Below are 16,912 nucleotides of genomic sequence, written 5' to 3'. Positions count from 1 at the left end.
TGGACCCTTGGTTTTCTTGAGCCCCGGATTGTCTGGCTACCTGAACCAAGATATTCCTGACCTTAGGACTGGACTGGACCTTGTGTATGGGCTCTGCCTCCAGGCAAAGAGACGGGACAACCCACGAAATGTTTCTATACATGTGAGTACCTTTTGAAGATCCATGGAAGCTGCTGGGAGCTTTCACTGGTGTTGCCTCTAGCTGCGTGAAGGCTGCTTTGTGGAGTGCCCAGCTGGTACAAGTGGGCATATTTTGGAGTGCTCCAGGCTTGTGTGTGTGAGAGAGATCTTCCTTCCATCCTTCCATTGCAGAATCATAGAATTGTACAGTTTGGAAGGGACCCCGAAAGTCATCCAGTCCCAGGGCCAAAATTAGGCTTTCTGTCACCTGGGGCAAAGACCTAGTTTGTCATACGCACACCATGTGTGTTTGCGTACACGCACAAAAACCCCATATTTGTTTATAAAGGGCATAAAAAGGAGCTTGAAAGAGGCCGGAGAAGAGCTGTATCTCCAAGTAGTAAAACTGTCTGTGTGTACAGTGTTGGATTTACATATAAGTTAAACAAGCTACAGCTTGGGGCCCCACTCTCTCCCCCCCCCAACAAAAAAATTAAAGGGAAAAAAAACACTGGATGTACATTTCAAAAATATAAGATAAAAATAAAATAAAACCTACATACAGCAACAGTGTTTTATGTTGTGTCGGCTCCTATGATGTAAGTAATGGACTCCGCCTGCTCCCTGAAATATCACTGGTTTGCTCATTTCTATATACAGTGGTACCTTGGCTCTCAAACTTAATCCGTTCCGGAAGTCTGTTCCAAAACCAAGGCGTGCTTTCCCATAGAAAGTTATTGCCAAATGCCAATATTAAGTTTGTTATGAATAAAAATATCATTTTAAGTTCGAGCTTAATAATTATTTCACTATTGATATACGTCTTAATTGTATTTCACTGTTAATATACTTAATTGTATTTCAGTTCAACAATTACTTTGATAAAATACATATTTAGTTATGTGCCCATGGCTTTAGATACCCATTAGTTCCATAAATGACCATATAGCATCTATTCAGCACAAAAAAGCAGCAACAATTTGTTGTTGACGAAGGACAGCTGGACATATATAAACTGGGCCACGTTACCTTCAGTAGCTTAGGGCCTCATCAAACCTAAATCTGGCCCTGAATGGGAGTGCACCAGTTTCTCCTTTGTGCCAGCTGTTTTGGCAGAGTATTGGTGCTAGAGAAATTGCTGGGTGCGCGCTCAGATGCTTATTTATTTTATTTTATTTATATCCTGCCCTATACCCGGTGGGGGGGTGGGTTCCTCAGGGCAGTTCACAGAACAAGGGCGGTTCACATGCATACATGTGGGGAAACTCAGAAAGTTCTAGGATTTTGTTCGTCTCCTTTGTAACAATGGGTTGTAGTCAAGTCCTATTCATAGTAGTCTCACTGAAATGAATGAAACTTTGTCAATCATGTTCATTAACATCAACTGATCTACTTTAAGCACGATTAGCATGGGCTAGCTCCATCTATCTATGGATTTTGCAGGGGTGGGCAGGGTCCAGGATATTCACAGAAGAACTTTGTTTGTAATGGGGGAATTTATGCGCACACCCAAAGAGGTAGAGAAGAAAGATTATTTATTTTTGTGTGTTGACTTTCCTATTGTAAGCTGTTTGGGGCAGGGACTTGTTTGTCAATTGCCCAGTACGCTCATAAGGTGCTATAGGGAAAACGTGTGAGAAGCACTGAGCTCCATTTGACATACAGTAATGCTATTTAATGCAAACAGTTTCTTTGTGTGTGTTGACTTTCCTATTGTAAGCTGTTTGGGGCCGATCCTGGGTGTGTATATAAAATAACGCCCAGGAGATTTGGGGAAGGTGATCTTTGGGCGGCCGGGGCGAGAGCGAAGAGGGGCGGATGGAGAGCCAGTCCCCGAGGGGGCGGGCAAGGCGCGCTCCCTCCGCGGCGCTGGGAAGGCCCTTCTTCCTGGGAGGGGAGGACCCGGGAGGAGAAGGAGGGAGCTGCGAGCCAAGGCGGGGGCGATCCCACCCACCCGCTCGCCCCACTGACTCCCGTCGGACAGCTGCTTCCTCTCGCCTGCTCGTGGGATCCTGCTGCCCCGGCTGCCCCATAACGCATCATCGGCGGCGGCGACAGCAGCAGCTCGTCCGATCCTCGGCGGAGGAAGCCTCGGGAGAGCCGCTCGCTCCTGGCTCTTCCTCCTCCTCCTCCTCCGCAGCAGCCAAAACTTCTCTCCAGCTCGGAAACCTCCCGCTCCGCCGACATGGGCAAAGCGAGCGCCGCTTTCCGTGTCTTCGGGCTGATCCTCTTCGCCTCCGCGGTTTGGGGTAAGTGAGTTCGCTGTTGTTGTTTAGTTGTGTCCGACTCTTCGTGACCCCCTGGACCAGAGCACGCCAGGCACTCCTGTCTTCCACTGCCTCCCACACTTTGGTCAAACTCATGCTGGTAGCTTCGAGAACACTGTCCAACCATCTCGTCCTCTGTCGTCCCCTTCTCCTTGTGCCCTCCATCTTTCCCAACATCAGGGTCTTCTCCAGGGAGTCTTCTCTTCTCATGAGGTGGCCAAAGTATTGGAGCCTCAGCTTCAGGATCTGCCCTTCCCGTGAGCACTCAGGGCTGATTTCCTTCAGAATGGATAGGTTTGTTTTTCTTGCAGTCCATGGGACTCTCAAGAGTCTCCTCCAGCACCATAATTCAAAAGCATCAATTCTTCGGCGATCGGCCTTCTTTATGGTCCAGCTCTCACTTCCATACATCACTACTGGGAAAACCATAGCTTTTACTATATGGACCTATGTTGGTAAGATGATGTCTCTGCTTTTTAAGATGCTGTCTAGGATTGTCATTGCTTTTCTCCCAAGAAGCAGGCGTCTTTTAATTTTGTGGCTGCTGTCACCATCTGCAGTGATCATGGAGCCCAAGAAAGTAAATTCTCTCACTGCCTCAATTTCTTCCCCTTCTATTTGCCAGGAGGTGATGGGCCCAGTGGCCATGATCTTCGTTTTTTTGATGTTGAGCTTCAGACCATATTTTGCATTCTCCTCTTTCACCCTCATTAAAAGGTTCTTTAATTCCTCCTCACTTTCTGCCATCAAGGTTGTGTCATCTGCATATCTGAGGTTGTTGATATTTCTTCCGGCAATCTTAATTCCGGCTTGGGATTCATCCAGCCCAGCCTTTCGCATGATGAATTCTGCATATAAGTTAAATAAGCAGGGAGACAATATACAGGCTTGTCGTACTCCTTTCCCAATTTTGAACCAATCAGTTGTTCCATATCCAGTTCTAACTGTAGCTTCTTGTCCCACATAGAGATTTCTCAGGAGACAGATGAGGTGATCAGGCACTCCCATTTCTGTAAGAAGTTGCCATAGTTTGAAGTGAGTTAGTTAGCGGCACGCAAAAAAAAGGGGGGGGCGCCTCTCTCCTCCCGCGAGCATCTCCCGTCTCTTTTTGCGCAACTCCTTCCCTAGCAAAATTCCTAGTTTTAGACCCTTTTGCAAGCCGAGAAGGGAAACTTGGAAGGCGACTTTCCTTCAGGGAAACTTTGTGTGTGTGATCTTTTCAACTCTCTTCTTTGAATCGCTGTTTGGAGCAAAGCAAGCCTTTGCAACTCCCTGTCCTTAGGGAAAGGGTCAAATCCGGATCGATGTAAGTGATTTGTTGGGAATAGGTTCTCCTCCTGGAGACGCGCTTCCTCACCTCCCAACCCTCAGGGTCCAAGTTACTTTGGCGGTATCGGAATGCCAGCAAGGATTTAATTTAATCCGGATTTACCACCCTTCTCGCAGAAATAAGGTTGCTTCTGTTTGTTGAGCCGTCACCACGAGAGCCAGTGTGGTGTAGTGGTTAAGAGCGGTAGATTCGTAATCTGGTGAACCAGGTTTGATTCCCTGCTCCTCCACATGCAGCTGCTGGGTGACCTTGGGCTAGTCACACTTCTCTGAAATCTCTCAGCCCCACTCACCTCACAGAGTGTTTGTTGTGGGGGAGGAAGGGAAAGGAGAATGTGAGCCGCTTTGAGACTCCTGAAGGGGAGTGAAAGGCGGGATATCAAGTCCAAACTCTTCTTCTTCCAAACTCTTCTTCGTTCGCGGGGAGGTTATATGAGGTCGGTGCCAAGCAATTGTTATCCTACACTAATCCGTTGAGTTTCCCTGTCACTTTACTTACCGCGGAAAAGTTTGATATTTTAGAAATGCAGGTTTCTTGCAGCTCGGACTCTACTTTCTAAGCGTGGGGCAAGCACAAGTGTGAATGAGCCCTATAATTGCACAACCTGGAACTTGCTGGCATGCGATTAAATCCCACATGCAAAAGAGCAAGACTTGAATCAGTTTAAAAAAACTCTTGCCAATGGTGTTTGCCATATCTGATACCTTTTGCCATAATCCCTTTGAGGGGTTCCCCCCCCCCCATCAAGCAGTGTATACATTTTATGACATACAGTGGTACCTCAGGTTACAGATGCTTCAGGTTACAGACTCCGCTAACCCAGAAATATTACCTCAGGTTAAGCACTTTGCTTCAGGATGAGAACAGAAATCGTGCTCCGGTGGCGCAGCAGCAGCAGGAGGCCCCATTAGCTAAAGTGGTGCTTCAGGTTAAGAACAGTTTCAGGTTAAGTACGGACCTCCGGAACGAATTAAGTACTTAACCTGAGGTACCACTGTATTTATTACATTTATAAGCTATATTCCAAGAAGTTCAAGGTAGTGTACATGGTTCTCCCCCTCCCCATTTCATCCTCACAACAACCTTCTGAGGTAGGTTCAGCTGAGAAATGGCGACTGGACCAAGGTCAACCTGTATCTGAATGACCGTTTTGCAGTCTTAAGCTCCCGGCTGGAAGCACCTCTGTTTCCTTTGGCGCTATAAAGATTCATTCCGTCTGTGGAGCTGTTAAGGCTGGTTCTTGACTCGACTCTCTCCGTCGTAACTTGCAAGGCTCAGCGTCCAGTCCACAGGCTCATCCAGACAACTGCCATTCCATCCCATAATATCAGAGGAAGGATCCTCATGCAGAACAGTGGCTGCTTCTTTTCTCAAAACAATATAAAAGGTGACTCCAGGCAGGGGCGGCTTATGGCACTTCCAGACTCTCTCTGCTTTCGATACCGCATACCAGCCAATTGAGGTTGCGCAATTACAGGTGATGAGTAGGAAAAGTTGCACAATAAACCTGCTACCTCCCAAAGGCAAGACTTTTTGTGATAAAGAGAGTCATGGGGCAATGCCCTAGAAAGCGTGATGCATCTTCCTAGCCAAAATAATGAATGCTCGGTAAATAAGTTGTCAGGAAGTGACTAAATTTGCAAATGGGATGGCTAGAACAGGGGTCAGCAAACTTTTTCAGCAAGGGGCCGGTCCACTGTCCCTCAGATCTAGTCGGGCGCCAGACTATTTTTTGAAGAAAAAAATGAACGAATTCCTATGCCCCACAAATAACCCAGAGATGCATTTTAAATAAAAGGACACATTCTACTCATGTAAAAACACACTGATTTCTGGACTGTCCGCAGGCCGGATTTAGAAGGTGATTGGGCCGGATCCGGCCCCTGGGCCTTAGTTTGCCTACCCATGGGCTAGAATACAGTGGTACCTCGGGTTACAAACGCTTCAGGTTACAGACTCCACTAACCCAGAAATAGTGCTTCAGGTTAAGAACTTTGCTTCAGGATGAGAACAGAAATCGTGCTCCGGCAGCGCGGCGGCAACAGGAGGCCCCCATTAGCTAAAGTGGTGCTTCAGGTTAAGAACAGTTTCAGGTTAAGAACGGACCTCCGGAACGAATAAAGTACTTAACCCGAGGTACCACTGTATCACCAGCTCTGATACATTCAAACAAGACAAAAAAAAAAATGGATTTAACAATGAGCCCTCAAAATTAGAAAATGAATTGTTAAATAATACCAAAATCATTTCCAGAATATACCAGCTCCTCCTTGACTGGGAAGTCAAGGACGAGGAGGTGAAGGCGGTAATGATTAAATGGGCGCAAGACATCAGACGCGCCATCATGATGAGTGAATGGGAGACCCTTTGGAAAACTAACATGAATTTTACGGCATGTTACGCCATTAAAGAAAACATGATGAAAATGCAGTTTAGATGGTACCTTACACCATCAAAACTCTCCAAGATGTGTAAAAATATTTCAGACAAATGCTGGCCGTGTGGAGAAACAAAAGGAGATATGTACCATTTGTGGTGGACGTGCTGAAAAATTAAAGAGTTCTGGAACCTTATTTATGATGAGATGAAAAAGATCTTTAAATTAACATTCTCAAAGAAGCCAGAAGCATTTCTGCTTGGAATTGTAGGCAGTGATATCCCAAAAAATATAAGAGAAATCTTTTTATATGCGACAGCCGCTGCCCGGTTATTAATTGCATTAAACTGGAAAGGGGGGAAAGTACCAATAGTAAGGGAACGGCAGAATAAGTTACTAGACTATGCAGAAATGGCTCAATTGACAACTAGATTAAGGGGAAATACAAAACAATCATTCACGCAAAAATGGGATATGTTCAAGAAATACCTACAAAAATACAATAATGACATAACATCTAGCGCAGCGTTTGAATGACCTTTGTGTAAATTAAACATTAATAAATAAGGGGAAATGGTACGACATGTTATAAGAAAGTATTAGAAAATATATTAAGAGTAAGGTAATAAGTACATTCAGTGTTGTAAATGTAAAGTACATCGGGAAATGACATAGTTTAGTTTATTGGATTCTACCTTGGTTTATTTTTGTTTAGTTAGAAAGTATAAGAAAAGAACGTGTATAAGTACAAGTTTAAATCAATAACAGTATAATTATTTAAAGTTGTTATTCTTAGTTTTACCTTTTCTTTGTACGTTCTATTTAAGATTGTGTATCCTCGGATGTCAATTATTATTATTATTATTATTATTATTATTATCATCATCATCATCATTAATATTAATATTAATAATAATAATAAATTTGCAAATGGGTTGTTGAGATACAGCACGCCTGCAGCTTGTGTGTGTTCAGCTTTCCATGCTTGGCAATTAAAAAAATTAAAAGAGCTGGGAGCTATAGCTCTTGTGAGGAGGTAAACTATAGTTCCCAGGTTTATTTGCTTTAAATGTTGGAGGCGTTTGTTCTGATGGTCCCATCCCCAAATTTGGTCTCTTCCCTTCTGAAACATGGACATGCTGTTCACACACCAATGTTTGTTACACCCATTCACTGCCTCCACCCCTGCCAAATCCTTTAATCTCATTCTATTCCTGTGGTAATTTCTGGAGCTACATTTGTTTTATAGCTCTGTGAAACCTTGACCTTGGCACTGGTTTGCCTCCAGAGATCTAGCCCCTCTCCTGAAATGCTGAGAGCATGCTGAGCTCCTCCTTTACCTAATACAATATGGCCAGGTATTGATTTTAGGTTTGCAGGGAGATGGAGTCACCGCCTTTTTCCCATAGGACATTTGTAGTTCATTTCCCCACCCCTATTGTGTCCTGGGCAGAGTACGTGCGTGTTAAGCGGTTTGGCAAATTCTGATAATTCTTCCAAAGGAAGTCTTGAATCATTCCCTTTGACCTGAGCAAATAGTTAACAGAAGTGTTTTCTAGACGGGCAGGAAAGTGGATTAGGACAGTATGTGGGTGGGAATCGAGCGTGGGAACGGAATTGCATTTCGTAATGACTGTTATTTATTTGTTTGTTTGTTTGTTTGTTTTACTGCCCTATACCTGGAGGTCTCAGGGTGGTTCACAGAAAAGATCACAATATTTTAAATCAAAGTAAGAACAATAACCCAATAAACACCTCCCCTCCCAAAAAAGAGCCACATTTTAAAAGGGTATAGGATGGCCATCAGGTCAACCAAATGCCTGGTTAAAAAGGAATGTATAATGAAGGCGCCTTGCAGAGAGCATTCCACAGACAGGGAGCCACTGCAGAGAAGGCCCTGTTTTCGTGTTGCCACCCTCCGGACCTCTCGAGGAGGGAGACTCTCAAAGGAGGGCCTCAGAAGATGATCTCAGGGACTCGGTAGGTTCATATGGAAAGAAGCAATCCTTGAGGTATTGCGGTCCTGAGCCATTTAAGGCTTTGTAGTCAAAACCTGCACTTTGAATTGGTTCCGGAAACTAATTGGTAGCCAGTGCAGTCAGACCAGGAGCGGTGTAATATGCTCAAACTGACTTGCTCCAGTGAGCAACCTGGCCACTGAATTCTGCACTAGCTGAAGTTTCTTTCTCTCCCCCCCCCCCCACCCAAGGATACCTTTATTTATTTATTTTTGGAAATTAAACAAAACATATTATCTTAAAACATATCATCCTTAATTCCACCCCCCCATTTCCTCCCTCCCCTCCTTCCCATAAAACAACCCACCCTCCCCGCTCCCCGCCCCCCAATTTCTCTCAGTTCCAATCTCTGATTTCTCTATAAATGCTATTCTCTGCATGTTACAGAGTTGTATAAATCCTTAATTTGTCTAACTGGTTATTATCAATGAAAAGTTTGTGAGTGTTTATTCAAAACCTGCCAAGGAGTCCAATTCACTTTGCTGCATCTTTAGATACTTTGTAAAAGATTCCTATTCCTCTTTAAAGTCACATTTATCTTTGTCCCGTAGTTTATGTGTCAATTTTGCCAGTTCTGCATAGTCCATCAGTTTCTCTTCCCATGTTTCTTTGGTCAGAATTTCCTCAGTCTTCTATCCTTGTGCTATTAAGACAAGGGTCCTGGGCCGTATGGGGTTTAAAGGTTAAAACTAGAACCTTAAACCTGACCCTGTACTCCACTGGGAGCCAGTGCAGCTGGTGTAGCACTGGGTGAATATGCTCCTATGGCAGAGACCCCGTGAGGAGCCTCGCTGCAGCATTTTGCACCCGCTGGAGTTTCTGGGTCAGCTTCAAGGGCAGCCCTGCATAGAGCGAGTTACAATAATCATGAGTTCCATAGTTTTTAAATCCTTGATGCTATGAGCAACATGAAAGGCTGCAGAGAGAGAGGAAGGTGTCTTTTTTAATCATTCTCCAATGGCTCTGATAAAACCTTTTTCAGAGACTGGGGTGCCCAGTTAAAATGGCGACATGCTCCCTCACTGCATGCCTGCAGCTTGCTCCAACTGTTGCATGATATTATGCTTAATCAGATTTCATTCCCTGGATGGGAATTTCCAATGTCCCCCAAGAACGGGAAGCAGACATATATGGGAGGCTCGATAGATCTATTCAGGTGGAAATGGACAGTCTCTTGGGCTCATAACACACTGCTGCCCATACAGTGGTACCTCAGTTATAGACGCTTCAGGTTACAGACTCCACTAACCCAGAAATAGAACCTCGGGTTAAGAACTTTGCTTCAGGATGAGAACAGAAACCATGCTCCGGCGGCACAGCAGCAGCAGGAGGCCCTGTTAGCTAAAGTTGTGCTTCAGGTTAAGAACAGTTTCAGGTTAAGAATGGACCTCTGGAAATAATTAAGTTTGTAACCAGAGGTACCACTGTATAGGCATTGGGAGCTTGCCTAAGGCCCCCTCATACCCAGAGCCAACCCTGTTTTAGTGGACAAACATGAGGAACAAACATGGGGAACACGGAATACAGGGCCACCCCAAGACATTTTGCCACCTGAGGCAAAGGACAAGATGGCGCTCCCTGCAATTCAGCCAACTGGACAGGCAGTTGGCTCTTATTCAACCATGGCTGCCTCCACTGAACTTGAGAGTGGCAGACTCATTTATTTGTTTATTATTATTATTATTTATGAAATTTGTATACCGCCCTTTATCTGAAGATCCAAGGGCGGTTCATGAGAGGGGGAGCTGGAAAGGCTGTGTTGCACACTAAGTTGCTCCTTGCTGCTTCTCCCTTTCCCCAGTGTGGAAAGCCAGTGTGGTGTAGTGGTTAAGAGCGGTAGACTCGTAATCTGGGGAACCGGGTTCGCGTCTCCGCTCCTCCACATGCAGCTGCTGAGCGATCTTGGGCTAGTCACACTTCTTTAAAGTCTCTCAGCCCCACTCACCTCACAGAGTGTTTGTTGTGGGGGAGGAAGGGAAAGGAGATTGTTAGCCGCTTTCAGACTCCCTAGGGTAGTGATAAAGCGGGATATCAAATCCAAACTCTTTTTCTTCCCCGTCTCTGCCACCTGAAGTAGTTGCTACACTTTGCCCAACGGTAGGGCCTGCCCTAATAGGAAACTGCTTTGTACTAGGTCATGCTGTCCGTCTAGTCTAGTCTAGTCTAGTCTAGTCTAGTATTATCTACAGTGGTACCTTGGGTTACATACGCTTCAGGTCACATACGCTTCAGGTTACAGACTCCGCTAACTCAGAAATAGTACCTCGGGTTAAGAACTTTGCTTAGGATGAGAACAGAAATTGTTCTCCGGCGGCAGCAGGAGGCCCCATTAGCTAAAGCGGTGCCTCAGGTTAAGAACAGTTTCAGGTTAAGAACGGACCTCCGGAACGAATTAAGTACTTAACCCGAGGTACCACTGTACTTGACCTTTCTCTACTTGAACCCCCAAAGAAATGTATTTGCAGCTACCTTGATCCTTTTATCCAGAGGCGCTGGGGAATGAACCTGAGAGCTTATGCAGCCAAATCTTGTGTTCGTAACTCTTAAGCTTCCAAATGGCGCACAGGAAAAGATTTAAGCCATCCTGCCACTTGCTTCCATCTAATGAAGTAAAAGAACAGCTACGGAAACATCAACAGGCCGCACGTCTTCTGCCTCGTCCCTGTGTTTCTGTACACACAGCTGCGTACAGAAACATACAGTGCCATGCACTGGAGATCACTTCAGCTAATAAGAACATTCCATTCCTTTTTATTGGTGCCTGAGTGCAAGTGGGATCTACAACAATGTGTTGTAATACAGAATATCCTCGCTTCCTAGTAAGAGAGCTCGTGTTGAGAATATCAGCCAGCCAGCCACGCTCCTGTTCAGGATACCCTAAGCTGTAAGAAGCTCAAGCAGGCCAATTATCTTTCTCCCTCCTGCCTCCTCCTCAATTTAGTATATTTGTGATGTTCCCCTCAATTGACTCTCAACATTTCTGGACTCATGAGAAGCCATCAAACATGGTTTTGGGTTCTGTATTTGTGGGTGTTGTGGCCTTTTGAATTACCGTATTTTTTGCTCTATAAGACGCACCAGACCACAAGACGCACCTAGTTTTGGGAGGAGGAAAACAAGAGGGGAAAAAAATTCTGAATCTCAGAAGCCAGAACAGCAAGAGGGATTGCTGCGCAGTGAAAGCAGCGATTCCTCTTACTGTTCTGGCTTCTGGGATAGCTGTGCAGCCTGCATTCGCTCCATAAGACGCGCACACATTTCCCCTTACTTTTTAGGAGGGAAAAAGTGAGTTATAGAGCAAAAAATACGGTATATAAAAAAAGTATCGTGCCTCTGCCTGCCTTGGTGTTGAGTGCCTTCTTGGCTCCCATTTTATTGGCACAGCACACACTACCTGAACTTGCTGTTTGTGGGACAGATTATCCTATGATTCTTGAGGCCACATTAGCTGCGACAGACACATGTCTCTCTTCCTGCGCCTTCCCTGCTCATGTATCTAGCAACGAGTAGGATATATCAGAACTAGGGATGGAGGGAAGTGGCTGGAGGAAGTGACGGCAAAGTGTGTGGTGGTGGGGATGGACTTAGAACCCATCTCTGGTATGTTGTCTTTGTAAGTAAAATCCTTCCCCTCGACTTTATCGGACCCTCCAAGTGTCCCTATTTTCCAGGGACAGCCTGGGATTTACAGAAGCTGCCCAGGTTTCTGATTTGATCTCAGGTTGCCCCACTTTTCCTTAGGGCACCTCTATTTTCATCGGAGAAATGTTGTAGGATACAGTCATTCCTCTTGTTACGTTTGCTTCAGGTTGAATCTTTTCAGGTTGCGTCCCACAGCGACCCGGAAGTAACGGAACGGGTTATTTCTGGGTTTCGCCGTTCGCACAGACGCTCAGAATGACGTCACACGCATGCGCTGACGCGGCAAGTCGCTACCCACAGACGTGCAGATGCGGGTTGTGTTCTGCTCATGATGCGAACGGGGCTCCGGAACGGATCCCGTTCGCATCCAGAGGTACCATTGTATATGGAGTTTTGTGACCACCCAGCCAAGGAGGTAACTATACAACCTTTGGAAGACATCTGAAGGCAGCCCTGTATAGGGAAGTTTTTCCCCCCAATGTTTAATGTTTCATTATTTTTTTATATATATGTTGGAAGCTGCCCAGAGTGGCTGGGGCAACCCAGTCAGATGGGTGGGGTATAAATAATATAATTATTACCGCATTGGCCCAAATATAAGCCACACCCGAATATAAGCCACACCTTTAACATTCAAAGGGGGGAAAGAGAAAAAAGACAATACCTGAATATAAACCGCTCCCTTAAAATTCCTCAGGCACTCACACCCGTTCCGTTTTACCATATGTCTGTTTCAGCAGCGATATTGTAAAAACCAATTTTTGTAAGGTCGTGAATTTTAGCCGCACTTTAACTTTTCACGGTCAGAATTTGGAAAAAAAAAAGTGAGGCTTATATTCAGGCCAATACGGTATTCATATTATGGAACAGGACGTCCCTTTTTCACCAGTGAAATGTTGAAGGGTGTGCTTTATGTGTCAGTGAGCTGGACGCTTGAATCAGGATGGGCCTTTCCACATCTATTTTGGACCAGTCACATGTTTATTTAGCTGGACCTCTTCCTCCGAATACTTATTGTTTCCTCCATGCATTTGTTCAGTCATTCGTTCATGCGGCACAATTTCTTTGGATTTTCCCTTGTCTTATTGTTCGGTGCTGTGCTTTGTATTATGCACAACACGGGCACAAAGGGCAGCGAAGGGAGAATGGGGCATCATGGCAAACCAGATCCAAGACGAATTGCGCAGAGGAAATCCTCTCCACTTAGAAGTGGGGAGGAGTTGCGGTGGACCACATGGCCACCAACTCCCCTCCAGGGGCCGGGGACTGGGAGCCAGTGTTGTGTAGTGGTTAAGAGCAGTGGACTTGTAATCTGGTGGACTGGGTTCGATTCCCCGCTCTTCCACATGCAGCTGCTGGGTGACCTTGGGCTATTCACACTTCTGTGAAGTCTCTCAGCCTCACTCACCTCACAGAGTGTTTGCTGTGGGAGTGGAAGGGAAAGGAGAATGTTAGCCGCTTTGAGACTCCTTAGGGTACTGATAAAGCGGGATATCAAATCTAAAATCCAAATCCAAACCCAGAGGCTCCCTGCCATGCCATCACCCAGCCAGCCAATCTGCTGGCTGGGAAGGTGTGGCCAGGCCCCATTTAAACAAAGCCGTGAGCCAGAGAGCTTTCTCTCTCGGCTCGCTTCCTCAATCTCCCACCCGCCCTCCCTAATTTGCAGGCTTCGACATTGGCCTTGCTATGGGGTTGGTCGCCATTGAGGGGCCTGGTAGGAATTTTTCCGCTTGGCAGATTGGCAAGGGCCATTTGGTTTTCACCTACCTCGTAGCAATCGTCACAACTTTGTAAGGTTTGGCACTTAGGCATTGGTTGATCTTATGATGGAGGAGGGGAGGTGTGGCCATCACCTGCCCCTCCAAGCTTAAGGGTATTCCTTTAACGGAATCCGGGGGTATGGATCTTGTCCGAAGTCCTGGACTGGGCTAGGGCCATGCCATGACTCTGTCAGGAACCCTGGGGGAGTTTGAGTTGGTTTGCATTGGTAGGGCTCCCCCTATCGGTGGTTGAAGAAGAAGAGTTTGGATTTGATATCCCGCCTTTCACTCTCCTTAAGGAGTCTCAAAGTGGCTAACAATCTCCTTTCCCTTCCTCCCTCACAACAAACACTCTGTGAGGTGAGTGAGGCTGAGAGACTTCAGAGAAGTGTGACTAGCCAATGTCACCCAGCAGCTGCATGTGGAGGAGCGGGGAATCAAACCTGGTTCACCAGATTACGAGTCCACCGCTCTTAACCACTACACCACGCTGGCTGTCCCTTACCGGACTCCCCGCATGACGGGTGGGAGTCAGATATAGTTGCGTAAACTCCAGTGCCTAAGCCAATACATCTCACATTCTGTAACCAATAAAGTTGTGGCCAAATTTTGCCCAATAACATTAACCTAATATCCGTGTCCTTGTGTCTCATTCATTGCCGAGGGGGTGGTTTCGGGGTCTTGACACGCAACCGTGTTGCAGGCTTCCATGTGGGCACTTCCGGGCTCTGTCTGTTTTTTGGGTGGGATTCAGTCACATGCCTGGAAATTCAGGTTGTGCAATTGGAGTTGATTTGGAAGTCCTGCATGATAACGCTCACCCCACCCAGCTGGACTTTTTGCAAGCAGGAAATGGTTAAGATAATACACTGGGAAGTCTGGAATAGCAGTTGCTTGATGAAGCATTGTCCAATGAATGCTGAATAAGCCGGTCATTTGCAAGTGACCTTAGTCTTTTTAGAGTTTGTTGCTTTGCAAATTATCTCGGACTATGAATAAGCCCCGTCTGTGTGGGTTCCCCACCCAGCACTGTTTTCTAGCCTTCTAATATCAGGGACGGGGAACAGCTGGCTCTGCATATGTTGCTGGACTACAACTCCCATATGTCTCAGCAAACATGGCCAATGGTCAGGGATGCTGGAAACTGAAGTTCAGCTGAGGTTTGAATGGCCAAATGTTCCCCACTGCCGTTCTGTGTGGTTATTTGCAAGACTGTACTCTAAACATTGGTGTTGCATGCAGGATCCACCTCTGCTTTCAGTTTACAAAAAAAGTAAATTTCTAACCCTGAAGACGGCTAATATACTTGAATGTATGACCGCTATCAGGCCACAGCTCAGAAGAGGTGTGTGTATGACTCAGAGATTGTGTATGCGTGTGTGAGAGAGAAAAACAGAGGGAGGCTGGAATTGCACAGCCTTGACCCCCGAATTCTTCTCCTACTCAGGTTTACATCCAAACCACAGAAGAATTCCCCTCCTACTCCCTTTCTTTCCTTTCTATTCCATTTAGCAGGGTGGAATTGCACTGACAGCAAGATCAGGCTGCAATACATTGAAGCAAGGCAAGTTAAGAGCCTTTGGGGGGGAAAATCATTTCCCAAGCTAGAGGGGAGAGGCCTCCATGCTTTCCTTCTCCTTGCTTGCCATGTATTGCTGCCACACTAGAGTTGTCACTGCTGCAACCATTTGATAAGGGAGGGGGACTGGGAATCAGCAGATTGGTGGGATACAAGGGAAAGCTCTGTCTAAATTTGGACTGAACTAGGAACAAATGGAACTATTTCATGTGACTGAATGCTCCTTGATGACGTAGGATGATAATAGTAATAATAATAATAATAATAATAATAATAATAATAATAATAATAATAATCTGGGGAAAGGCTAGTTTTCTTTGTGGAGAAAGTTAATGTTCTGTACTAAGCATGTGAGCCCCTGTCAATAAAACACAGCTTTACTTACCTAACATACCTAACAGGGTTGTTGAGAGGATAAAATGAAGTGGGGGAGTGTATACCCACCTTGAATTCCTTTAAAGAAGAGTGGGTATCTGAATGTGATAAATATATTCAATTGTTAGCCAAATCCTTATCGTACTATCGTGATAACAAGAAGCTGATTACTTTTTATTTTTTATTTTTAAAATCTGTTTAGCATCAGCATGATACAAAACATAGAAAAGTATTCAGTCTCAGCCCTCAGAGGGCTTGCAGTCTATTTTGGATGGGCAGGACTGGAAGAGAGGGTTGTTGTGTGTGTGTGTGTTTTGGCAAGCTCCTCTGCAGTGTTGGTAAGAGTTGAGGGTTGTCGTGTGACACCGGAGGAACATCAAGGAAGGCAGGGCAGGGAAGATTACTCTTGTTGTTGAGGAGAGGTGGCTCAATGGAGCGAAGACAAGATCTAATTCCAGGACTTGGTATGGCCAAAGGTGCAAAGCGGGAGAACATGAAACATTGAGCTTTTGGAAAGACAGAAAGCATGGAATAAGAAGGGTGGAGAATGTGCTTCACATCACTTGGTGCCAGTCACACCTCATGAGCCAGACATATGAATGATCAGCACATCACAGTCTGTTACTCAGAAACCTTGATTTGGTGATGGTTCTTCATGTGAGCTGCTCAATGGGTGTGGTATGATTCAGAAAACCATGATTCCTCTGGGTTTCCACTATCACCAGGTGACTGGAAATGTCTTTCCACAGTGGAAAAGGGAGCAAGACGATCTATCTGGGTTTAGCCTGATCTCTTACCACAGTGAGGACATTAAATGCAATGGCTAGGGGAATGTGAAGTTGCCCTTATTTGTCAAATATTTCCATCACGCCGTTCCTCAAACTCTAGCAATAATAGCCACTTGGAGGCCCGGCCCAACCATGAGGCCAGGTGAGGAGACTGCCTCAGGCGCCAGGGTCCCCAAACAGATCCTGATATCCATCTTTCTCCAGTCTTCCTTCATTCCTCCTTCCCCAGTGGATATGGTGGGTGCCCCATTTTGGGGTTCGCCTCAGGTGCCGAAATGTCTTGGGCTGGCCCTGGCTGCTTGCATTCGAGATCTCCAGTCCCTGAGAACATACAGAACTCCCTGTTGTGGAAGCTGGATCTGTGGAGACTCCCAGCTTTCCTTTCCTTTACCCCCAAGTTTCTAAACTTTGCAAAGGTTGGTGGTGCTTTTGAAACTGCAGCTTAACGTTTCATGGGGAGAACGACACTTCTGTGACTCTTGTGTGTAGCCAGAGTAGCCTCAGCCTAGCTTCATTACAATAAATGGGCAAGGTTTCCAACCTTGACGTCCGTGGGATGTGAATTATGCCCACGAGTTTATAATCCTTGTGGTTTTGGAGAAAGAGAGAACTTGCGAAAGCCTCTTCAGCGCTATCTCTCTGTCCCCCGTCCC

At 45.7% G+C, this 16,912-nt stretch overlaps 1 protein-coding gene across 1 annotated transcript in view; it reads left to right on the top strand.

The window, feature by feature from the left end:
* The first annotated feature begins 1,971 nt into the window (after positions 1–1,971).
* Positions 1,972–16,912, top strand: part of ITGB3 (integrin subunit beta 3) — a 59,018-nt gene continuing 44,077 nt past the window's right edge. The window contains exon 1 of the mRNA XM_028702419.2: positions 1,972–2,369. Coding sequence (XP_028558252.2) covers positions 2,306–2,369 — 64 coding nt within the window. The 5' untranslated portion in view covers positions 1,972–2,305. The remainder of the gene's footprint in view (positions 2,370–16,912) is intronic.

Source organism: Podarcis muralis, chromosome 13, assembly GCF_964188315.1.
Source record: "Podarcis muralis chromosome 13, rPodMur119.hap1.1, whole genome shotgun sequence".
NCBI lineage: Eukaryota > Metazoa > Chordata > Lepidosauria > Squamata > Lacertidae > Podarcis > Podarcis muralis.
This window is presented reverse-complemented; position numbering and strand designations above follow the sequence as displayed.